Here is a 25,916-nt window from a genome sequence, read left to right as displayed (position 1 = left end):
CTTCTGAAGTCCCCTACCCTACCAACAGTGCTGCTCTGATTAACACACCATCAGAGAGAGGGGGGTAAAAAGATCGAGAGAGAGAGAGAGAGAAGCTGCTGTGTGTTTTTCTGAAGCCCCCTACCCCTACCAACAGTGCTGCTCTGATTAACATACCATCACCACACACATTCTATGAGCCTCTTCTGCTCTTTTAACATACTGGTGTTTTAAACTGTGGAGGTATTTTGGTTTGTTTTAAATTAAAAGATGCATCTGTTCTGTTCATCTCAGAAAAATAGGAAACTCTCTACAAAGGAAGACAGATGTGTGTAATGCAACAACATTCAGGTCAAATAGGTGAAAATATCTGCAGTTGAGAATAAAAGTGATATAAAACTAAGATTTAAATCAGTCTGGTCGGACATAACCTGTGTTGTTTAAGAGACAAATAAGGAAATAATCTGGTTTCTGAAGGCTCTATTCAATCAGATCTGTTTTATCATCCACATAGAGGTTGTTTTGGTGGTGTCTGAGGTGAAACTGCTTTAGAGCTGTCAAATCCACAAGTGGCTCCTGGTATTACACCTAAAGTGGACATTGCCATTGGAGTCACATTAAGAGAAATCCCATGCAGCCTTCTTTACAAGTTTGAGCCCGGGAATGTGAGATGTAATCTACACCTTGATTAGGCTGATAGAAATCCTCATTATTTCGTTCAATGATTTTAAACTTGAGCGTCATTATTTCTATAAAGCCTAAACTTTCCTGTTCTGAACTTCCAACGCAAATGGGACTGTTGTGGCTTTGTGACAATGATCAAGAGCATCTGCTCACCGTTTTCACAGCTCCAAAGTAGTTAAACCTCTCACACCGCCAAAACATAAACTATGTGGGTGTGGGCTATCGCTGGTTAACACTTGATCTGATTAAATCTAGGCCCTAGTCTGTATTTGTCTCTCGGAACAACCATTGAGAAGAATGTAGAGCATTCAGACGTGGACCGAGGAGGGGAACAGGAGAGATGAGTGGCAGGATAACTATTCACTGGGGTCAGAGCTGTATCTCTCTCTGTCTCTTAATGCTAAGGCCACTTAACTTCAGTCAGCACTTCTGGCTGTGGAGAGATGGTTGGAGTATAACAGAGCATGACCAGAAGACATGTCTTCATTCAAAGCAATGCCACTTCGCAGGCACTTTTATCGACGTTTCTTACAGTGCAGTGCATGCATCATTTTCCTCATGATGTATGTATGATCCCTGAAGGGATTGAACCCATGACCTTGGCGTTGCTAACACTCTTACCAACTGAGCCACACATGGCCACGTTTTGTCCGTCTCCCCAGTAATGCCAACAGAGTGGAATACCAAGCACAGGAATTTCCATCCCTATTTCATTAGCATCACGTTGGGCTCTCAGCTGTTCCGGGAATGTTTGGTTGGATGGATGATGGGCTATTTAGCTCTTTCTCTTGGTCCTCCAATACCATGACATCAGCAGACATCCTATTGTGTGTGTAAAATCCTCCTTAATTCACTTGTCAGTTGAAATACTGTAACTTCAAGGAAACTTACGACCCGTTACAGGTGGAAAAAAGGTGGGAAAAAGCCATATATACGTTAGAAATCTGCTTTACTTCAGCAAATACAGCCTCACAGGACTGGCTTACTTCAGCCCTATGAATCAGAGATACAATTAAACTATAGGAGAGGGAGAGAGAGAACTGGCTGATTAACGATGCAGAGTTGTGAGAATGAATGAATTCAATGCATCTATTTGAAGGTGCTTTCTTAAAAAGGGGAGCAATCTGTGAATGTGATTCAGCCAATACAAATAAATGGTAGAAAAAGTCTCCTCTGCACTTATAAACTGGCCAATCTTGAACTATGCAAAGTGAATAATCTGTTAAGTGGGCCTTTCTGGCTGCATTTAGACAGGCAGCCCTATTCTGATATTCTTTTCACTAATTGGTCTTTTGATCTGATGTGATTGGTCAAAAGACCAATTAGTGTAAAAAAAAAACTGTTCAGAATTGGGCTGCCTGTCTAAACGCAGCCTCTGCTTTCACCATTAACAAACCTTTTGCAACACCTTTAGAACAAAAACTCAAACACCAACTCCACCAAATCAGTTGGGGTAACGGCAGTGGGATAGGGAAATGGGCAGGAGGTCCACTACCTGGGGGGTATAATTACCCAAGAGCCATTAAGACATGCTGGGTTCCATTCTGCTGAAACCAAATCGTTCATAAAATGGCTTCCTCTTTACACAGTGTGACACTGATGATGACAACACTGTGATGAAACGTGAGACACACAACACTAATGCTGGCACAGAACCACAGAGCATAATTGACCAGTGCCACGTGTAATACCTTGATATATCACATATAACATCATGTTTTTTCTATGGGTCATTTCTAGATAAAAGATCTAGGAACAGTATGTAATGTCTGTCCTTTTAGACTTTTGAAAAACTACAATGGATAATAAAAATACAATATGGAAAGCATATTGGCACATCTTTTAATTCAACTCCTGAAAAGAATAGGATAACAACAGATTAGCAAGAGATTTACTAGTATTATCAGTGGATGTTCACGTCTGTTCAGCTGTCATAAGGTGAATGCACCAATTTGTAAGTCGCTCTGGATAAGAGCGTCTGCTAAATGACTTAAATGTAAATGTAAATGTTCGGCTGCATAAATTCTACTGTAGTACTTAAGTCAAACCACTAGAGAGTGCCATTTCTCTTCAGTGTGGTAGAATAGATTGTGAAATATGACCCTGCTGAAGGGCATACCTCAGTTCTAACTCGTCTAGGAAACAGGTACAATGGATACTGTAGATAGGAACAACAGGTCGAGATGAAGGACAACTGTTTGGCTGAGGTAGAGAAGATAACTGTCCTGGGGGGGTCACTGGTACTTGGGTTTTATGGATCCCATCCTCATAACCCTGCTGGCATCTGCTTTCAACAGGGAGCAGCTGACAGCCATACAGTCTGTGTCCAACTCACACACACCTGTACTGCATATTCTAGCCACACCATGTACATTATGTATGAGTGGGGCTTGGAGAGTTGGGTGAGATGAGCAACTCATAATCCTACAGATGAAAGGTCCAGAGAAGCTATGCGCTGTCCTGTTCCTATTTAGAAGTATTGTCATAAATCCAAACTTATAATGTCTTTGTAGTTCTGGCAATTTTTGTATCTCTCTAACCCAGCTCTCACCCTGCCTGCCACAAATAGAGTATATTTATTTCTGTGTGTGTATTTCTGTGTGTGTATTTCTGTGTGTGTATTTCTGCAGGCTATGCTGTGCTGTGCTGTGCTGTGCTATGCTGTGCTGTGCTGTGCTGTGCTATGCTGTGCTGTGCTGTGCTGTGCAGGCCACATGGAGGGCCAAAGGGTCTTCATCTGGTGTTAAGCGAGGGCTGGAGATCTCTCATGTGGCATAGAGAGCCATTGTTCCCTTTAAAGCTCTTTCGTGAGCAGTTAGCTACCACTGGGCAAAAACCAGTTGCATCAATGTTGTTTCCACGTCATTTCAACCCCTAAATTCAATCTGATGATGTTGAATCAACATGGAAAATGTATGGGATTTTTAAAAAGTCCTCACCCAAGGAGATTTCTTATTTTTTTCACCAAACTTTTAACCAGACAATCCACTAGGCCTGATGTTCTCCATCCTGTCTTTGTTGTCCTCCTGTTCTTCCTCTCTCTTCTTCTTTCTCTACTCTTTCTCTGTTGTGCTGTCTCTTTCCATTCTTCTCTCTCTATCTCACTCTCTATCAGTCTCTCACTCTGTACCCCCTCTCTCTTCTACACTCTATTGTTTCACTGAGGAGTCTACTGGAGTAGCAGGTGTCTCTCATCCTGGTCTCTATCCTCATCTGCCACCATGTTGTCTTTGTGACTGTATCTGTGACTCACTCTGACAGTTAGTCTCACTCTAATCAATGTGTGGCTCATTACATAACCATGATTTAAAACCCGTTTCTCATAAACACCACATACTCCCAGAGGGAGAAGTTGGGCTCCACCCAGAAAAAGAGGGTATTTTAGGCGTTGAGTCCTTCTTGAACAATTTCCCCTCTCCCGCCTTCTAGATTGGCTTTGAAGATTGTAGCCATGTCAAATCAGAGGCAAAACAACAAGACTTTCACACGCAACCGTTTCCACCCACACTGTGGCTATATTCAGTCATTCTCAGACCAGCCCTGGTCTATATGTTGTCTCTCTAGTCCACCCATCTAAACCACTATCCCAGTGGTTGGTTGCAGTAGGATTGTGGTCATTGGGCATTACTCTGACCTGCTTCATATTCACACACAGGCCCCCTACCCACAGGAAATGACTTTAGCACATCAGCCTTTGATGTTTCCTGTTCATGTGTGGCAAACATTGATTGTTGCTTCAATAGCATATTATTTAAGGCCCGGCTGAGTGGAAAAACAAACACACCTGGATGGGTTATGTTGACGGGCTGTGTGAAGCTTACAGTAACAATGGATACAGTATCATGGGTGTTATGTAAGGCCTGGGTCAGACAGTACAGTTCAGCAGTGAAGGCCCCATACACAGCAGATTAATCTCCCATCAAAACAATTGGAGAGGTGCTCCAATCTGCTGTAGCCCTGCCATCCTCCAGGCTTTCCCATATGGAAATCCTCCTGCACTGTGTCTACCCAGTATAGCACACAGTGGAATGAGGCGGTGTGAGGCGGGCTGTGCTGCGTCAGGCTCCTCTAGTGTTGGTTAAACACCACAGGAGTAACTCTACACTATTTACCATCCTGAATCTGGTGAAACTCACCTCAGAGTTTGTGTGTGCATGCAGACGTGTGTTTGTGTGTGTGCATATAGCTAGGTTCATTGTGGAGAGGATAAAGGGCATAGATGACTCTTGCATGATCTCAGTTGCACTCTCATCTGTCTAATCCATCTGAGGTGAGCTGAGGTGAGGACAGGGCTCTGATGTCACAGCGTTTGGGATGTTTCCTCATATAACACTGTCTGACCTGGTATCAACAACAACTCATCAAGCTGAGTCAGACAAGGCTGGTGGCTCTCTCCAACATTACAGTTAGTAATGAGGGTAGATGTAGTCCATGTAGTTGCCTGTTCCTGTCCCAACATGTTGAGGTGACTGAATAAAGCCTCCGCATGCTTTGGTTCGGCTGGTCCCTAGCCGGGTTCAGCTAGGCCAACCGAACAAGTGTGTTCGCATTCTCCCTTAAAAGTCCTTTACTTGAAAAACGAGAAAAACGCAATAATAGTACTGTTTGTCCATCTTGAAACGCCATAGCTAGTATATACTTACTCAAAATTGTCTGAATTGATCTATGTTATCTCAATAAATCTGACATTAATTTTGACGTTTTGACGAGGAGATCTTAGTCGCACAATTTTACATCTAACTAAGATGTTAGGTGCAGTATTTCTAAAGTGAAAAAATGTGTATGAAAACATTTTGTTTCTCATTGAATGACAACAAACACTTTACTGAAGAATCCCTATTGTTGACCAATCACTGATGAATGGGTGTAGATTTGTCGCGAGAGAAAACGTTTGTGTGCACGAACAGCCGAAAAACCGTTGCCGAAGACCAAAACTAACAAAAACGTCACAAAATGTTGTCATAATATATGCACAAACTGTCCCGAACTGTTTCATCTGGGAAGCAGGCGGACGCCTTAAACATGAATAAATGATTGGAGATGGAAGTGAGAGAATTCATATTTGAAAGCAGGAGAGGGTACGTGACAATCGAGTGGCAGTCTGAACTGTGTGTTTCTTTTTCTCATTCTAAGGCATATTGAGCCAGTGCCCTGAGGGGTGGTTAGGACTGCCTACTACCCTAGTGAGATAGTGAAGTAGCAGAGTAGTGGTTAGGACTACCTACTACCCTAGTGAGATGTTGAAGTAGCAGAGTAGTGGTTAGGACTACCTACTACCCTAGTGAGATAGTGAAGTAGCAGAGTGGTGGTTAGGACTACCTACTACCCTAGTGAGATAGTGAAGTACAGTGCCTTGCAAAAGTATTCACCCCCCTTGGCATTCTTTCTATTTTGTTGAATTCCAACCTGTAATTTAAATAGATTTTTGGGGGGGATTTCATGTAATGGACATACACAAAATAGTCCAAATTGGTGAAGTGAAATGTAAAAAAATAACTTGATTAAATGTATTTATTTATAAAATGGAAAAGTGGTGTATGCATATATATTCACCCCCTTTGCTATGAAGCCCCTGAATAAGATCTGGTGCAACCAATTACCTTCAGAAGTCACATAATTAGTTAAATAAAGTCCACCTGTGTGCAATCCAAGTGTCACATGATCTGTCACATGATCTCAGTATATATACACCTGTTCTGAAAGGCCCCAGAGTTTGCAACACCACTAAGCAAGGGGCACCACCAAGCAAGCGGCACCATGAAGACCAAGGAGCACTCCAAACAGGTCAGGGACAAAGTTGTGGAGAAGTACAGATCAGGGTTGGGTTATAAAAAAATATCTGAAACGTTGAACATCCCATGGAGCACCATTAAATCCATTATTTAAAAAATGGAAAGATTATGGCACCACAACAAACCTTCCAAAATTCACAGACCAGGCTAGGAGGGCATTAATCAGAGGCAACAAAGAGACCAAAGATAATCCTGAAGGAGCTGCAAAGCTCCACAGCGGAGATGTGGGAGACTACCCAAACAAATTGAAGGAGGTACTCTGGTCAGATGAGACAAAATTGTAGCTTTTTGGCCATCAATGAAAACGCTATGTCTGGCGCAAACCCAACACCTCTCATCACCCAGAGAACACCATCCCCACAGTGAAGCATGGTGGTGGCAGCATCATGCTGTGGGTTGGGTTTTCATCAATAGGGACTGGGAAACTAGTCAGAATTGAAGGAATGATGGATGGCGCTAAATACAGGGAAATTCTTGAGGGTAACCTGGTTCAGTCTTCCAGAGATTTGAGACTGGGATGGAGGTTCACCTTCCAGCAGGACAATAACCCTAAGCAAACTGCTAAAGCAACACTCGAGTTGTTTAAATGTATTGGAATGGCCTAGTCAAAGCCCAGACCTCAATCCAATTGAGAATCTGTGGTATGACTTAAAGATTGCTGTACACCAGCGGAACCCATCGAACTTGAAGGAGCTGAGGCAGTCTTGCCTTGAAGAATGGGCAAAAATCCCAATGGCTAGATGTGCCAAGCTTATAGAGTCATACCCCAAGAGACTTGCAACTGTATTTGCTGCAAAAGGTGGCTCTACAAAGTATTGACTTTGGGCGGTTGAATAGTTATGCACTCTCAAGTTTTCAGTTTTTTTTGTCTTATTTCTTGTTTGTTTCACAATTAAAACATATTTTGCATCTTCAAAGTGGCAGGAATGTTGTGTAAATCAAATGATACAACCCCCCCAAAAAATCTATTTTAATTCCAGGTTATAAGGCAACAAAATAGGAAAAATGCCAATGGGGTTGAATACTTTCACAAGCCACTGTAGCAGAGTGGTGGTTAGGACTACCTACTGCCCTAGTGAGATAGTGAAGTAGCAGAGTGGTGGTTAGGACTTCCTACTACCCTAGTGAGATAGTGAAGTAGTAGAGTGGTGGTTAGGAATACCTACTACCCTAGTGAGATAGTGAAGTAGCAGAGGGGTGGTTAGGACTTCCTACTACCCTTGTGAGATAGTGAAGTAGTAGAGTGGTGGTTAGGACTTCCTACTACCCTAGTGAGATAGTGAAGTAGTAGAGTGGTGGTTAGGACTTCCTCCTACCCTAGTGAGATAGTGAAGTAGTAGAGTGGTGGTTAGGACTACCTACTACCCTAGTGAGATAGTGAAGTTGTAGAGTGGTGGTTAGGACTACCTACTACCCTAGTGAGATAGTGAAGTAGTAGAGTGGTGGTTAGGACTTCCTACTACCCTAGTGAGATAGTGAAGTAGTAGAGTGGTGGTTAGGACTTCCTCCTACCCTAGTGAGATAGTGAAGTAGTAGAGTGGTGGTTAGGACTACCTACTACCCTAGTGAGATAGTGAAGTAGCAGAGTGGTGGTTAGGACTACCTACTACCCTAGTGAGATAGTGAAGTAGCCAAACGACCACCCCTCATCACTGTCAAACGCTCCCTAAAACACTTCTGCGAGCAGGCCTTTCTAATCGACCTGGCCAGGTTATACTGGAAGGATATCGACCTCATCCGAGGATGCCTGGTCATTCTTTAAAAGTAATTTCCTCCCATCTTAGATAAGCATGCCCCATTCAAAAAATGCAGAACTAAAAACAGATATAGCCCTTGGTTCACTCCAGACCTGACTGCCCTTGACCAGCACAAAAACATCCTGTGGCGGACTGCAATCGCATCGAATAGGTCCCATGATATGCACCTGTTCAGGGAAGTCAGGAACCAATACACGCAGTCAGTCAGGAAAGCACAGGCTAGCTTTTTCAAGCAGAATTTCGCATCCTGTAGCTCTAACTCCAAAAAAGTTTTGGGACACTGTAAAGTCCATGGAGAACAAGAGCACCTTCTCCCAGCTGTCCACTGCACTGAGGCTAGGTAACATGGTCACCACTGATAAATCCATGATAATCGAAAATTTCAATAAGCATTTCTCAACGGCTGGCCAGGCTGGCCATGCCTTCCTCCTGGCTACTCCAACCCCGGCCAACAGCTCCGCCTCCCCCGCAACTACTCGCCCAAGCCTCCCCAGCTTCTCCTTCACCCAAATCCAGACAGCAGATGTTCTGAAAGAGCTGCAAAACCTGGACCCGTACAAATCAGCTGGGCTAGACAATCTGGACCCTCTCTTTCTAAAGCTATCCGCCGGCATTGTTGCAACCCCTATTACACGCCTGTTCAACTTCTCTTTCGTATCGTCTGAGATCCCTAAAGATTGGCAAGCTGCCGCGGTCATCCCCCTCTTCAAAGGGGGTGACACCCTAGACCCAAACTGTTACAGACCTATATCCATCCTGCCCTGCCTATCTAAAGTCTTCGAAAGCCAAGTTTATAAACAGATCCCTGACCATTTCGAATCCCACCGTACCTTCTCCGCTGTGCAATCCGGCTTCCGAGCCGGTCACAGGTGCACCTCAGCCACGCTCAAGGTACTAAACGATATCATAACCGCCATCGAAAAAAGACAGTACTGTGCAGCCGTCTTCATCGACCTGGCCAAGGCTTTCGACTCTGTCAATCACCGTACTCTCATCGGCAGACTCAACAGCCTTGGTTTTTCTAATGACTGCCTCGCCTGGCTCACCAACTACTTTGCAGACAGAGTTCAGTGTGTCAAATCCGAGGGCATGTTGTCCGGACCTCTGGCAGTCTCTATGGAGGTACCACAGGGTTCAATTCTCGGGCCGACTCTTTTCTCTGTATATATCAATGATGTCGCTCTTGCTGCTGGCGATTCCCTGATCCACCTCTATGCAGACGACACCATTCTGTATACTTCTGACCCTTCCTTGGACACTGTGCTAACTAACCTCCAAACGAGCTTCAATGCCATACAACACTCCTTCCGTGGCCTCCAACTGCTCTTAAACGCTAGTAAAACCAAATGCATGCTTTTCAACCGTTCGCTGCCCGCACCCACCCGCCCGACTAGCATCACCACTCTGGATGGTTCCGACCTAGAATATGTGGACAACTACAAATACCTAGGTGCCTGGCTAGACTGTAAACTCTCCTTCCAGACTCATATCAAACATCTCCAATCCAAAATTAAATCTAGAATCGTCTTTCTATTTCGCAACAAAGCCTCCTTCACTCACACCGCCAAACTTACCCTAGTAAAACTGACTATCCTACTGATCCTCGACTTCGGCAATGTCATCTACAAAATAGCTTCCAACACTCTACTCAGCCATCCGGATGCAGTCTATCACAGTGCCATCCGTTTTGTTACCAAATCACCTTATACCACCCACCACTGCGACCTGTATGCTCTAGTTGGCTGGCCCTCGCTACATACTCAACGCTGGACCCACTGGCTCCAGGTCATCTGTAAGTCTATGCTAGGTAAAGCTCTGCCTTATCTCAGTTCACTGGTCACGATAACAACACCCACCCGTAGCACACGTTTCAGCAGGTATATCTCACTGATCACCCCCAAAGCCAACACCCCATTGGCCGCCTTTCTTTCCAGTTCTCTGCTGCCAGTGACTGGAAAGAATTGCAAAAATCGCTGAAGTTGGAGACTTTTATTTCCCTCACCAACTTTAAACATCAGCTATCTGAGCAGCTAACCGATCGCTGCAGCTGTACATAGTCCATCTGTAAACAGCCCACCCAATTTACCTACCTCATCCCCTTACTGTTTTTATTTTATTTACTTTTCTGCTCTTTTGCACACCAGTATCTCTACTTGCACATCATCATCTGCTAATTTATCACTCCAGTGTTAATCTGCTAAATTGTAATTATTCGCTCCTATGGCCTATTTATTGCCTACCTCCTCATGCCTTTTGCACACACTGTATATAGACTTTCTTTTTTCTACTGTGTCATTGACTTGATTATTGTGTTATTGGCTTGTTTATTGTTAACTCCATGTGTAACTCTGTGTTGTTGTCTGTGTCACACTGTTTTGCTTTATCTTGGCCAGGTCGCAGTTGCAAATGAGAACTTGTTCTCAACTAGCCTACCTGGTTAAATAAAGGTTAAATAAAAAATAAAATACAATGAAAAACCCTAGTGAGATAGTGAAGTAGCAGAGTGGTGGATAGGACTACCTACTACCCTAGTGAGATAGTGAAGTAGCCGTGTGTTGATGACAGGCTGCCATGGCTTCTGAGGGGAGAGCTGTTTGGTTTTCTCTCCTGAACTGCATGTGAGGAACCACTGGGTTTGCTTTTCACACTGGCCTGAGAGCATCCTATTCCATGAGGCAAACAGCCCAGGGAAAGAGCGACAGACTGAGAAAGTGGGTGAAGGAAAAGGTGAAGGAGTGGGTGAATGAGCATGTGGGAAAGAGATGTCAGGTGTGTGAGAGTGATGGTAGTGTGGTATCAGAACACACAGGCCTCAGTCATCACTCAAGCCCAATCACAGTGTACAGGGACACAGGTAAAGGTAATGGGAAATATGATTTGTTTGATGCATTGCTGTACTTCTGAGACTAAGTGCCTCGTAGCCTGGAGAGAAATTGGATTAGTGTATTAGATAGAGGACATTTCCTCCCCTCACTCATCCTTTTCCTTATAAGGCTTTTTGATAGCCTCCAGCCTTAGAGAGAGTAGAATGATTTGTGCACACATCAACTTTACGTAAAGAGGAAGTATAGGTAGAGACATCAGTTAATCAGCTATTAAACGTTTACCATACATCAACTATTTAGAGCACTAGATCGCTAAAAAGTCTACTTGGCGGAAATTGAACATTGTTCCACATCATTTACATCTAATAGCGACTCCTTTCTACCTCAACTGGTATCTGCAACTTTTTAACCAAAGAGACGTTACTCCCCTGAAGACGTTACTCAGCCCTTTACCTGCAGATGGGTACAGTGTGGCTCCTTCTGACACAAAACATACAAATCTAGTGAGTCACAGTCTCCTATTTGCCTACTGTTTTCCAGTGGCGTTGGGATAATAGTTGAGGGCTTATGAGGGCTACGTCTGGATATACACCCCTTTTCAAACAAATCCACCCCTCTCTCTGCCATTATACAATGGGTATACAAGACTATATCTACACAGGAAACAAAGATTGTAGAGGACACTGTCTCACAGCTAAACTTTATGAATTGAAATTTGATTAAATACTGTAGTCAAAAGAATAGTGCATTACAAAACATCATCAGACCTTATAAAAGTCAAACACATGAACACCCACACATACAGTAAACACATCATGTACTCTCATGCCTTCTCCATGTATAGATATTTACTCTCTATTAATCTATCTTTCGTCCTATATCCTTTAAAACCCTGGAAAAATAAACTGAGAGACTCAATATCCTCGATGTCAGATCAATATCATGTGTCAATGTTCTGAGAGAGAGAGAGAGAGAGAGAGACAGGTTCCTGGAAGCTACTAGCATTCCTGCCCTATTTCACTGACCTCACAGTTACAAGACAAGCCTAAACTATATCAGATATCCCATAGAAATTAGTGTTATATCAAATTCCAAAAGCTGAACTACATAAGCTTACAGTATTTACTACAGTTTTACTGACACTCAAAGGAAATAGAAACTTAAACCTGTAAGACTGGACTGGTCTTGCCTGTCATGACTAAAACACAATTCAGATCAGCGATAATTGAACCAACCTTCAATCTTTCTGACCTCTTCTCAATCAGAAGTAACAAAACACTAGTGATACCTGTTATGCACTGTGTCTCAAGCAGCCGTGGAATAGGTAAGTGGGTTGAGTGGGTTCCTACCTTGACGTACTCCGGGGTGGGGTCCATGCTGCTGCTGGGGTCCCTGGGGAACAGAGACAGAGTTCTGTTGAGTGAACACATTCTTAATGGCAGCTTCTGGTCCCCTCCACTCCCTCCCTGTGCTGTGATGCGTCTGCTTCTGCTATCCTGCCTGCTGACTGTGGGTCTACCTCCTCTCTGACAGGAGTGGCATGCTCAGACACTGCCTTCCCCCCTCTCCTCCCCTCCACTACACCCCCACCCTTTAGTCTACCCACCCAGCCCCCACACAAGTCACAGCTACACGTGTCCCCTTTTTCTGACCCCACTGGCAAATTCACAGAGGGGTAAGAGACACCCCCACATCTGCCCTGTCTCTTACATCAGAGGGAGAAAAGTGGGTTTAAAATGCCATGTCATTAGCAGGGCTAGTCCTCCCAAAATTCTCAGTATCACTTCAGATGTCAGAAATGCATTTTGAGAGGACATAACATCTTAAAGCTAAGATGAGTTATTTTCAAATCCCTGAGGAAGTGTGGATGCATTCCCAGATCTCTGCGAAAAATTCTGTTTATTTTGAGTTCTGCCTCTGTCTCTCATCTCAAATGGGTTTTTTAGGGGGGGGTTAGAGAACCCAAGCCCTTGATGCAGAGGTCTTACAGTCAGACAAAAGGGGGAGTAATTCCCATAGGGATTGTAAAGGGAAAGAACACAAACATCTCGTTCAAGAGCCTTCGTGGAGTAGGAAACAAGTTGCCCTTAATCCAGTCAAAATGTTGAACACGCCAGTTAGTATCTAAACCAAAGGATTTAGTGTAAAATTACAATCTAAAAATGACTCACCGAACTACTGTGATGGCCCTTGGTCTTTTCTTTCCTCCCTACTTTCAGAGAAAGGCGGGAACGCAGCAGGAAATACGGTTGAGAGTAAAATAATCTGAAAAATACTTCCCAAGAAGTTCAGCGCCGGCCACTAGCTCTTAAACAGCTCTTTCTCCATTTAGCTGCTGTACGACCGCGTCTCATCTACTCACTGTGGGGAGAGCTGAACTTTCTCTCCTCTGCCCATTCTTTCATGTCAGCCTACACAGTAACCTGGCTTCTCTTTCAGCAGGGTGAGTGACTGGTATGTCACGCCACCTCAGAGGAACACAACACAGGCAAGCTGCTGCGCTGGCTGGTTCAGCTCTGAAGCCGCTCCATCCGCATCAGAATAAAGAGCTGGCCTTGTTATTCAACACCTACAGCTACAGTGTTAGGTAACATCACAATCAGTTTACAGTATGGTGGTGGTCCTATAGAACAGGACATTACAGGTTCCACCTGCTCCCATCAGACAGCCTAAACTAATAAAGAGAACAGATATCCCACCCATACTGTTCATATTGGGTAGAGAACAGAGGTGTTGGGAGACACATCATAGAGGTGGAGAGAGGACGAGTGAGAGGACAAGTGAGAGGACGAGTGAGGCCACAGGCCAGCCAAAGAGCCTCTCCTTTAGACCGGTTTAGTGTCAGCCAGACCACAGCTGCATTGTGTCCTGGAGAGGAAATGTACCCTGCTCAACCACTGACTTTCCCCAAACCTCAAGTTCAAATGGAGCTCAGTCAAGCCAAGGACAAGAACAGAGCAGGTCACACACAGACGACCTGGCTATAATTGGATTTTCGCACACAGCCTCCCCTTCTCTGACTCACTGACTGAGAGAGAGGGGCACTTGACATGCAACACTCCCTCAGTCAAAGGTTGTTCTGGATGCCTAAAGGCGTTCGCCTGCTTCCCAGATGTTCGTGCATATATCTTGACAACATTTTGTGACGTTTTTGTTCGTTTTGGACAACAGCAAGGTTTTTTTTCGCTGTTCAGGCACATAAAACATTTGCTCGAGGCAATCAGAAGTTGGTAGTCGAAGTCTACACCCCTTCGTCAGCGATTGGTCAACATTCAACAAGAGACAACTTGTCCTCATGCACATTTTTTCACTTGAGACATATTGCACCAAACATCCTAGTCAGGACGACTTGGCAAAAACTTCAAAATGAATGACCGATTTCTTGAGTTATCTTCGATTAATTCTGACTATTTTGAGGACTGATTATAGTGTCTCAAGAGGGACAATCAGTACTATTGCCACTTTCTTCTAGTTTTTCAAGCGAAGGTCTTTTAAGGGAGTATGCTAGAACATTAGTACGGGTTGCCTAGCCGGGTTCGGCAAGGCCCAGCCGAACCGAAGCATGCGGAGGCACATCCAAACTACTGACTCAAGGGGCAGTTTGACTCTATGGGAAAATCCCTCAACTTCTACATGTACTATATAGTACAGTGGATCAGTGCTCTGCTGTGCACAAAATAACTTAAGTCAAGTCACCTTATTGAAGTAATTTTCCTTATATAAATGCATACATATACTAATCTCTCCCAAACAGCATTGAGTGCCGATCTGGTCATGAAATAATGAATGCAGGTCGAAATGAAGAGAGGAGAAGGGGTGGCTAATGAGTTGCTCTGGTTGAGTTCTCCTTCTCTCTTTTTATTTTACTGGGTAGCTGCAGGTGTGTGTCTCCTCAGAACGAACATGTGCTCTCAGCCTGCTGCTGGCTGGCCTTATAAAAGCAGAACCAGCTGTGGCTATACTGCCTTCTGCCTACTCCTTACTCCAACCCAGAGGAGAGGGAGAGAACGAGAGAATGAGGGAGGAGGGAGCAGATGAGAGAGAAACAACAGGACACCCCTGGTCCAACACAAACAGGAGCTGCTAAAAGGAGCGCTGTTTATTTACCCACCAGATCAGCACTCACAGAGGAGAGGGAGCAACTGCTGCTCTGGCTGGACATTATGAACAGAACTACTAACACTAGGACAGGAATTATAGTGTTTACACTGTGATTAGCTCACACAATAGAAGCCTGCGAGTCCCACAGACAATCATTGACAATAATAGTTTACAGTAAAAATGATTGTTCCGTCACTGTGCTTCTGATATGGGATGGAATATTACTTTTAAGATATGGGAATAGAATGTTTGGCATGGCATCATTTGGAGATGCAACCAATGATCAAACAGCAATATTATGATGTCATCCTTTTCTTAGGATCGGGTTAGTTCACAGTGTCCTTGGGAACATTGAGGCCGGACATCACGGCATCATTACTTATCTCTGCTGTGATACAGAGGACAGCCTGGGCATGGCGTAAAACAAAGCCTTTCTGTGAAAGACGTGGTGTGTGTGACGCCTATTCGTCTACCTACCTGGTACTAACAACGTATATACTGCAGCTGTAGCACCATGATTCCCAGTGGGATGTTTTGGTTTTTGATCAGAGTGGTTTAGAACTGATGTTGACAGACAGACATCCAGAAAAGACTCACTGTTGTTTAACTTTCACCACTGTTACCTGTTCTCTAGCCTTGGAGGAAACCATCCAGGCATCAGATCTGACCCAGCAGCAGACCATTTCTCAGCAGAACAAACAGAGAGAATCAGTCACTCTAGATTCTGAGCTCACGGCCAGCTCCGTCTTTTATCAGCCCTTTCATCTCCTATACGAGGCTGTAAATCTTCTCGCCATCTCAACCTGAGTCAACCTGAGTCCAACTCATAAAGGATTTTAAGGCACACCACAGCCAGAGCTGTCTGCCTCTCCCTGGGGCAGAGTGAGTGGGCCGTCGGTTATAGTGGCTATCTGGCTTAGGCACACACACACACACACACACACACACACACACACACACACACACACACACACACACACACACACACACACACACACACACACACACACACACACACACACACAACCACACACACACACACACACACACACACACACACACACACACACACACACACACACACACACACACACACACACAGGCACACATACCACACACACACACACACACACACACACACACACACACACACACACACACACACACACACACACACACACAACCACATACATACATACACACACACACACACACACACACACACACACACACACACACACACACACACACACACACACACACACACACAGGCACACATACCACACACACACACACACACAACCACACACAACCACACACACACACACACACACACACACACACACACACACACACACAACCACATACACACGCACACACACACACACACACACACACACACCCAGGCACACATACCACACACAGATTGACTGAGGTTAGGGGTCACCTGAAGAATCACTCACTTTGTGGATCAATCCAGATAGCGTCATCGATACAGAGTAAACACTGATTAATTAGTGTGTGGTTAAAGGATGGAGCACTGTCTGGGTCAAGGGTCAACAGACAGTCAGGGAGACTAAAGAGTCAGCACAAAGAAACATAGGTTGGTTTAAAACATGTACAATATCCACAAAACAAGAATAAGCAAAATAGTTCAATGAGCAGAAATGTGTTCATTGATCAATGTAATCTGCATGAAAAGAGATGGACAGAGTGTCATATCCTCCCATCCTGAAGTTAATGACAGAGCCACAGGTAACTGCCAAAATAAAGGTAACACCAACATTAAGTGTCTTGATAGAGCAATGGGCCGCCACGAACCAGAACAGCCTCAATCCATCTTGGCATAGATTCTACAAGTGTCTGGAACTCTACTGGAGGGATGCGAAACCATTCTTCCACGAGACATTTCATTATTGGTGTTTTGTTGATGGTGGTGGAAAACGCTGTCTCAGGCGTCACTCCAGAATATCCCATAAATGTTCAATTGGGTTGCGATCTGGTCATGGAGATGGCCATGGCATATGGTTTACATCGTTTTTATGCTCATAAACCATTCAGTGACCACTTGTGCCCTGTGGATGGGGCATTTTCATCCTATGGGGCACAGTCATCGTAACCAAAATAATGGCCTGCCCAGCAATTTTAAACATGACCCTAAGCATGATGGGATGTTAATTGCTTAATTAACCCATAAATCACACCTGTGTGGAAGCACATGCTTTCAATATACTTTATATCGCTCATTTACTCAAGTGTTTCCTTTATTTTGGTAGTTAAAAGTATCTTTTCATAAGAGATGAAGACAAAGCCCTTTGACTAATCCTGAAATCTCTCTCACCAGTCAGCCATACCCAGCTCCCTGGCAAAGCCAGATAACCAACCAATCAACCAGCGGCCTTCAGATAGACACAATGGGCCTGCAGTCCTGTCCTGTAGCAGGCAGCACAGTTCTGGCAGCCACACAGAATGGGTCCCTCAGAACTATAGCTGTCATAGTGTTCTGTTAGCCCTGATCCCTCACCATCTCCACACATCTATCTGCACATCAGCGTCTAGAGTTACAGCAGCAGCCAGAATCTGGGCGCTGGTCTCCGCGTTCTTAATGCACCTCAGGGCTCTCTTCAGAACCTCTCTACCTCTCCTCTCCATCCCTCTCTCACTATCTCTCTCCTTCCTTCCCTCCCTCCTTGCTTCCCTTTCTTTGCTGAGCCAGACAGCCCTCTTCCTCTGTTGCTCCTCCACACCTCCACTGTGTATCCCAGACTGCCAGAATGAAGGTTGTGGCTTATTTATTCTCCTTCCATTTGATACAGCCCCCTGCCCTGACAGACATAGAGGTGGTAGCAGAGAGGCTAGTGCTAACATGTGCTGCTCACTGATTACATCTCAGCTGACCTGCTTACCATGGGTTGAGCTGGTACACTATTTCAGAGTGAAGTAGTCTCAGTTAGTCAGGTGGGTGGAAGCAGCTGAAAGTCTGCAAAGTACTTAAGGGGCTTTACAGAGCGAACCCTAAGTGTCTTATTAGGCAAAACATAACTACTTGTTTTAGATTCAGATTCTGTGAAATGAACAAAGGAAAAGCATAGCGCTGGAGCATAAAAGGATGTGTGTGTCTGTACCTGTATGCAGTGTGGCCTTCCATCCCTGTATGGTAAGGCTGGTGTTCCTCGATGATGTTGTGGATGAGTGTCGAGGTGGGCAGGCGGGCTCGGGCCGGGTGGGGCAGAGTGCCCATGTGACTGTACATGTCCCAGGAGCGGGCAGGGCCCTGAACCGGGGCCCCTTTCTTCCTCCTAGGCAGAGTGCCATGGATGGAGACACTGTGGTATCCGGCTGGGGGCAGCTCCGGTACTGTAGGCCTGGAGCTCAGCAGGTCCATGGAGGAGACCAGAGAACACTGCCTGCTGCCCACACCCATGTGCATATTTCTTGGCAGACTGGCAAACTTCCCCTCTGCCATCATCCTCAGCTCTAAGAGGGAAGAAAGAGAGAGAGAGACATCAGATCAGACCACATGGCAGGAGGAGGAGTGGGAGGATTTCCACCTAGGGGTTATATAAGGCTGACAATATCACAGAGACACGGTGCCCGGTAAAGTAAACATGTGCTACTGATGCACATCCTCACAAAGGACAAATGTGTGGAAACATATGCGTGTGTACGTACAGTTCCTCTTAAGCTGCCCACCCAGTATACTATAGCACAGTGACAACTGCATTGGCACCGGATATGTTATGATAATGATGGAATATATACACTGCTCAAAAAAATAAAGGGAACACTTAAACAACACAATGTAACTCCAAGTCAATCACACTTCTGTGAAATCAAACTGTCCACTTAGGAAGCAACACTGATTGACAATAAATTTCACATGCTGTTGTGCAAATGGAATAGACAAAAGGTGGAAATTATAGGCAATTAGCAAGACACCCCCAATAAAGGAGTGGTTCTGCAGGTGGTGACCACAGACCACTTCTCAGTTATGCTTCCTATGCTTCCTGGCTGATGTTTTGGTCACTTTTGAATGCTGGTGGTGCTTTCACTCTAGTGGTAGCATGAGACGGAGTCTACAACCCACACAAGTGGCTCCGCTTAGTGCTGCTCATCCAGGAATGGCACATCAATGCGAGCTGTGGCAAGAAGGTTTGCTGTGTCTGTCAGCGTAGTGTCCAGAGCATGGAGGCGCTACCAGGAGACAGGCCAGTACATCAGGAGATGTGGAGGAGGCCGTAGAAGGGCAACAACCCAGCAGCAGGACCGCTACCTCCGCCTTTGTGCAAGGAGGAGCAGGTGGAGCACTGCCAGAGCCCTGCAAAATGACCTCCAGCAGGCCACAAATGTGCATGTGTCTGCTCAAACGGTCAGAAACAGACTCCATGAGGGTGGTGTGAGGGCCCGACGTCCACAGGTGGGGGTTGTGCTTACAGCCCAACACCGTGCAGGACGTTTGGCATTTGCCAGAGAACACCAAGATTGGCAAATTCGCCACTGGCGCCCTGTGCTCTTCACAGATGAAAGCAGGTTCACACTAAGCACATGAGCACATGTGACAGACGTGACAGAGACTGGAGACGCCGTGGAGAACGTTCTGCTGCCTGCAACATCCTCCAGCATGACCGGTTTGGCGGTGGGTCAGTCATGGTGTGGGGTGGCATTTCTTTGGGGGGCCACACAGCCCTCCATGTGCTCGCCAGAGGTAGCCTGACTGCCATTAGGTACCGAGATGAGATCCTCAGATCCCTTGTGAGACCATATGCTGGTGCGGTTGGCCCTGGGTTCCTCCTAATGCAAGACAATGCTAGACCTCATGTGGCTGGAGTGTGTCAGCAGTTCCTGCAAGAGGAAGGCATTGATGCTATGGACTGGCCCGCCCGTTCCCCAGACCTGAATCCAATTGAGCACCTCTGGGACATCATGTCTCGCTCCATCCACCAATGCCACGTTGCACCACAGACTGTCCAGGAGTTGGCAGATGCTTTAGTCCAGGTCTGGGAGGAGATCCCTCAGGAGACCATCCGCCACCTCATCAGGAGCATGCCCAGGCGTTGTAGGGAGGTCATAGGCACGTGGAGGCCACACACACTACTGAGCCTCATTTTGACTTGTTTTAAGGACATTACATCAAAGTTGGATCAGCCTGTCGTGTGGTTTTCCACTTTAATTTTGAGTGTGACTCCAAATCCAGACCTCCATGGGTTGATAAATTTGATTTCCATTGATCATTTTTGTGTGATTTTGTTGTCAGCACATTCAACTATTTAAAGAAAAAAGTATTTAATAAGAATATTTCATTCATTCAGATCTAGCATGTGTTATTTTAGTGTTCCCTTTATTTTTTTGAGCAGTGTACGTAAGTACAGTGAAATGAAGCCAGTGGCATAGAGACCCTGCTTCATGTATTCCAGTCATAGTTCCTATGATGCTCCCTCCCTCTCCATAGCAGCAGCAGTGAGCAGGATGACATAACTGCAGGCTATCAGTGAACCACCAGCCAGTCTGACTCTGACCACAAGACAGCAGATAGAGATGTCTTGTTCCATGCCCTCTCCAAAAAACATGTTTACCTCAACGTTCCACACCCAGTTTTTGGACCACTACGCCACTAATTGGACAATGAAATAAAGACTCCTTTCTAAGCCGAATGGATTTTCTGCTCAGCTTTCTGCTTTCATCCTTTGCCCCCAGCCAGCTTTTTAGCATGCTGATGAGCAGAGAAACAAAACTCATGCCTTAGCAGAGAACGAGGCTGACATCACTTGCTGTTGCTGCTGTTTCTTCACCTGCTCCTCACAGAGCAGTCACACAGCTTATGGATAATTCATAACCTGTTTTATTTCCTAAACTTGGCTTGGCATGTGAAGGGAAGTGAACTTGGTAAAACATTTATGGCAATCTTCTCAGCGGTGTAGCCATAATTTATGATATTGGATTATCATACGGGGTCAACTGAGGATAAAGCCTGCTGCCTTAATTAAAATGAAATCATGTGGTGATGAAAGACAAAGACAAAAAGCACATTGATAGAGTTTCTTACTCAGCAGTCTTTGTTTTACTCATGCATGGATGTAAATCTCTGTGTGGTAAGACAATGGGTGGTGGGTTGAGGGTGCAGCAGTCCTATAGAAACAGCCTCTTGGGGAGGACGGGGATAAGGAGAGGTAGAGAGTCCACTGACCCAGACAACAGCTGAGTGTAAGCACGCACTGACCCTGTTAACCAGTTCTGTTAAAGCTATTCAACAACAAACACACCACCACCGAGACACACACACACACACACACACACACACACACACACACACACACACACACACACACACACACACACACACACACACACACACACACACACACACACACACACACACACACACACACACACACACACACACACACACACACACACACACACACACACACACGCAGTGCTGATGTTGCTTTCAAAGCCTTTGTCCTCTTTGTGCTGTGTGAAATTTTATCTGAGCCAGGGCTGGTGTCAGTGTTTAGGTCTGGTATTAACTCTGTGAACTGTCTCTAACTGAGACGGGGAGATTTAAGGCCCTGCTTCACGTTCCTAAAATGGTTAATCCACCCCACAGTAATTAGAGTGCAACCAGATATCATCTTCTTCAAGGAGATGCTTTGCTGTTTTATCCAGTTGGATCAGTGCCAGGAGGGCAACAGCAGGGAGGACTGTACTGTAGCAGTATGGGTCTAGTGAGTCTGGTGGGAATTTCCCAACATCATGGGTGCTACTGACTGATGGGAGAGTACCATAATCTGCCTTGTGATGACAGCACACTTCAAAATACACAGACACTCACTCTGATTCTGCAAATTCAATGAAGAGTAGTCAAATCTAGTCCTGTAATTAAAGTATGATAAGATCTCCCTTCTCTCTGTGCTATGTCTCCTTACTCAGCATAGCAGTAGTGAGGAGATGAAAGAACGCCATTAGGTAAGAGGCGTAATGAACACCAGGGGTGTAGACTAAAGGCATCAGCATGCTTCAGAAGTCGGCTAGGCAAACCGAACGAGTGTGCTCGCATGCTCCCTTAAAAGACCTTCGCTTGAAAAACGAGAAAACAATAGTACTGTTTGTCCATTTTGAGACGCTGTAGCCAAAATACACTTTCTCAAAGTAGTCAGAGTTAATCTAAGATAACTCAAGAAATCTGTCATTAATTTTGACGTTTTTGCCGAGGAGATTTTACATCTAACTAAGATGTTTGGTGCAGTATTTCTCAATGAAAAAATGTGCATGAAAATGAGTCATATCTTGTTGAATGACAACAAAGACTTTATTGAAGAATACCTACTGTTGACCAATCACTGACAAAGGGGCGTAGACTGCCCAAACAGCCGAAACAACCCTCACCGAAGTCCAAAACGAACAAAACGTCACAAAATGTCATCATAATATATGCACAAACTCTTCTGAACTGTTTCGGCTGGGAAGCATGTGGATGTCTTTACACCTGGACATCCCTCATGAAAAGTACCTTTCAATTACCTACTACTCATCACTACTACACAAGATCTACACAAAACCTCCTGGTTTTACTACTTAATTACCTTTGAGATGTGTCATAAGCCAGTAGTGATTTATGTAGTAATGTAAGTAGTAATGAGTGATAAATTGGTAGTAATGAGTGATAAACTACATATTTCCTGTTTAAATCACTACGTAATTCTCCCTTAAAACTTCTTGTCAATAGGGGGAGCTGTTAGCACTTTGTAATAAGGACGTTCCCAAATTAAACTGCCTCGTACTCAATTCTTGCTCGTACAATATGCATATTATTATTACTATTGGATAGAAAACACTCTCTAGTTTCTAAAACCGTTTGAATATTATCTGTGTGAAACAGAACTGGACTTAGAGCAATTTTCCTATGTGTATGTGAGAATGCCAAATTTTGCTAGCTGCTCTGAGACCTGTGTATAAATCTGCCTGTCTTCTATTGGTTGAGATGCACTGCATACGCCTTCCCCTGGATGTTAGCGAATAGGGAGACTTGAAATGGAGTCTCTACGTAGATCTCAAAGGTTATAAATCACTTGGCAAAGACGTTTATGTTCTTTTCCCTCTTCGCTCTGATGCACTGAGGACCTTGGCACATTGTACTAGAACCATCAGTTATAGATCTTAAACATTTCCGGCTGTGTTTTTATTCGATATAGGCTTTAAAGACATCATAATCTTGTTATTTTAAACCGAATTATATCAGTTTATGTCAGTATATTGCGATTTTCGGGTATTTCATTTCCTGGCGTTCTAGGGGGTTGGGTATCTCTCTCTCTCATGCTAATGTTTACTGCTAATTGCAACGTGGAAGAGGATGTTATACAACCTAGCAACGATTCTTTTGGACAAAGGACACCTTTCCCAAGATTCTGATGAGAGTTCATCAAAAAGTAAGAACTATTTATGCTGATAATTCGTTGTTCTGTTGAAAAATGTCAAATGCATAAGCCGCCATTAATTGCAGTGCAGCCTCGCTTTATCGCACGCTGTATTTTGAAGTAACGTTAATTTTAAAAATGTAACCCAGCGATTGCATTAAGAACTAATTTGTCTTTCAATTGCTGTCCAACCTGTATTTTTTAGTCAAGTTTTGGAATAGTTACTGATTAGAATAGGTGCCTCTTCAAAGATTTCTCCTGACATTTTCTGGCCAGTTTTGCTACTTTTCTCATTGTATAACCACGATTTGTGGCGCTAAATATGCACATTTTCGAACAAACTCTATATGCATTGTGTAATATGATGTTATAGGACTGTCATCTGAAGAATTCTGAGAAGGTTAGTGAAAAAATTAATATATTTTGGTGGTTTATACGTTATCGCTATTTTTGACTTGAATCAATACTGTTGTGATGCTTGCTATTGTGGTAAGCTAATATAACGCTATATTGAGTTTTCGCTGTAAAACACTTAGAAAATCTGAAACATTGGCTAGATTCACAAGATCTGTGTCTTTCATTTGCTGTACGCTGTGTATTTTTAAGAAATGTTTTATGATGAGTAATTAGCTAATACACGATGGTCTCTGTAGTTATTCTAGTTGCTTTGGTGAGAGTTGTGATGGTGGCTGCAATGGTAAACTATGATTTCTACCTGAAATATGCACATTTTTGTAACAAAACATATTTATTGTATAGCATATGTTATCAGACTGTCATCTGATGAAAGTGTTTCTTGGTTAGTGGCTATTTATATCTTTATTTGGTCGAATTTGTGATAGCTACTGATGCAGTAAGAAAAGGGTGGAGTAAAAAAAAGTGGTGTCTTTTGCTAATAGATTAGCTAATAGATTTACATTTTGTGTCTTCCCTGTAAAACATTTTAAAAATCAGAAATGATGGCTGGATTCACAAGATGTGTATCTTTCATCTGGTGTCTTGGACTTGTGATTTAATGATATTTAGATGCTACTATTTACTTGTGACGCTATGCTAGCCTATGCTAGTCAGCTTTTTTTACTGATGGGGGTGCTCCCGGACCCGGGTTTGTGAGGAAGTAGAGGTTAACTGTGTAACTACTGAGCTTTTGGTTATCTACTACTTAAAACATACACATACCTACACATTCCTACATGCTCATGTAACCGATGTGAAATGGCTAGCTAGTTAGCGGGGTGCTCGCTAATAGCGTTTCAATTGGTGACGTCACTCGCTCTAAGACCTTGAAGTAGTTGTTCCCCTTGCTCTGCAAGGGCCGCGGCTTTTGTGGAGCGATGGGTAACGATGCTTTGAGGGTGGCTGTTGTCTATGTGTGCAGAGGGTCCCTGGTTCAAGCCCAGGTAGGGGCGAGGAGAGGGACGGAAGGTAAAACTGTTACATTGATGCTGTTGACCCGGATCACTGGTTGCTGCGGGAAAAGGAGGAGGTCAAAAGGAGGGTGAGTGTAACCTATGTGAAATCCTTTCCAACCACTCCGCTAAAAACCGCTCCTCTCTCACAGGAAAAAAACAGCTGCTACACCAATATATTTTTGTGACTACCTGGACCTATAATTGTTGAAGTATTGAAACCAAATCATATGATTTGAATGAAAAGTATTTTAATAAACAACATTAAAAAGTGACTGTAAGAAGCGCTCATTATTTCAAATAGGCTACATGTCATATTAAACAGCATATAAACACTCTAAACAGGTCAAGAGCCAGACAGGTAGTCTAAGAAAGAACGAAAATGAATTATTTAGGCTATATTATTTAAATTATTCCAAGGTTATAGCCTACAAATAAATACATTTTGAAGCATTTGCGAGTGCGACACACTAGGCTGGCAGGGACATTAAGCCTTCAGCATTTAAACAACATTTTGTTGTATTAAATCACTACAGTCAATAAATTGCGCAAAGGCTGTGACTTACTTCAATTTATGAAAAATGACTTATTAGGCTCAGTCTAAAGTGCATTTGAATAAATGTTTAGAAACATGAGTTTGGCCAGAGTCTGTGGTTTCAGGCTCATGCGATGGTGCCTGGAGAGCAGGCCAGCAGCAGAGAACACACTCTCTGTGATTGGGGATGCTAAACACCCTTTGGGCCACTTTTGCCAGGCTGGGCAGGATGTGTAGGTTTTTTTTCTGTAGGTAGGCCTAAAAGATTTTAGGTAAAATAACCCAATCAAAACAAAAAGCTCCTTGAAAGAAGTAATATGTCACGCCTATTGGGCCAAAATCAGTGATGGCCTATTGTATAGATAATAGAATGAAAATGAACAAAACTTTGAAGAGATGTTTTGTTTATAAATACTATGC

At 44.1% G+C, this 25,916-nt stretch overlaps 1 protein-coding gene across 1 annotated transcript in view; it reads right to left on the bottom strand.

The window, feature by feature from the left end:
* Positions 1 to 25,916, bottom strand: part of LOC129810583 (breast cancer anti-estrogen resistance protein 3-like) — a 70,895-nt gene that overhangs the window by 38,281 nt on the left and 6,698 nt on the right. The window contains exons 2-3 of the mRNA XM_055861248.1: positions 18,264 to 18,615; positions 12,387 to 12,429 (exon numbers count right to left, since the gene is read on the bottom strand). Coding sequence (XP_055717223.1) covers positions 12,387 to 12,429; positions 18,264 to 18,607 — 387 coding nt within the window. The 5' untranslated portion in view covers positions 18,608 to 18,615. The remainder of the gene's footprint in view (positions 1 to 12,386; positions 12,430 to 18,263; positions 18,616 to 25,916) is intronic.

This window comes from Salvelinus fontinalis, chromosome 14 (genome assembly GCF_029448725.1).
Source record: "Salvelinus fontinalis isolate EN_2023a chromosome 14, ASM2944872v1, whole genome shotgun sequence".
Taxonomy (NCBI): Eukaryota; Metazoa; Chordata; class Actinopteri; order Salmoniformes; family Salmonidae; genus Salvelinus; species Salvelinus fontinalis.
This window is presented reverse-complemented; position numbering and strand designations above follow the sequence as displayed.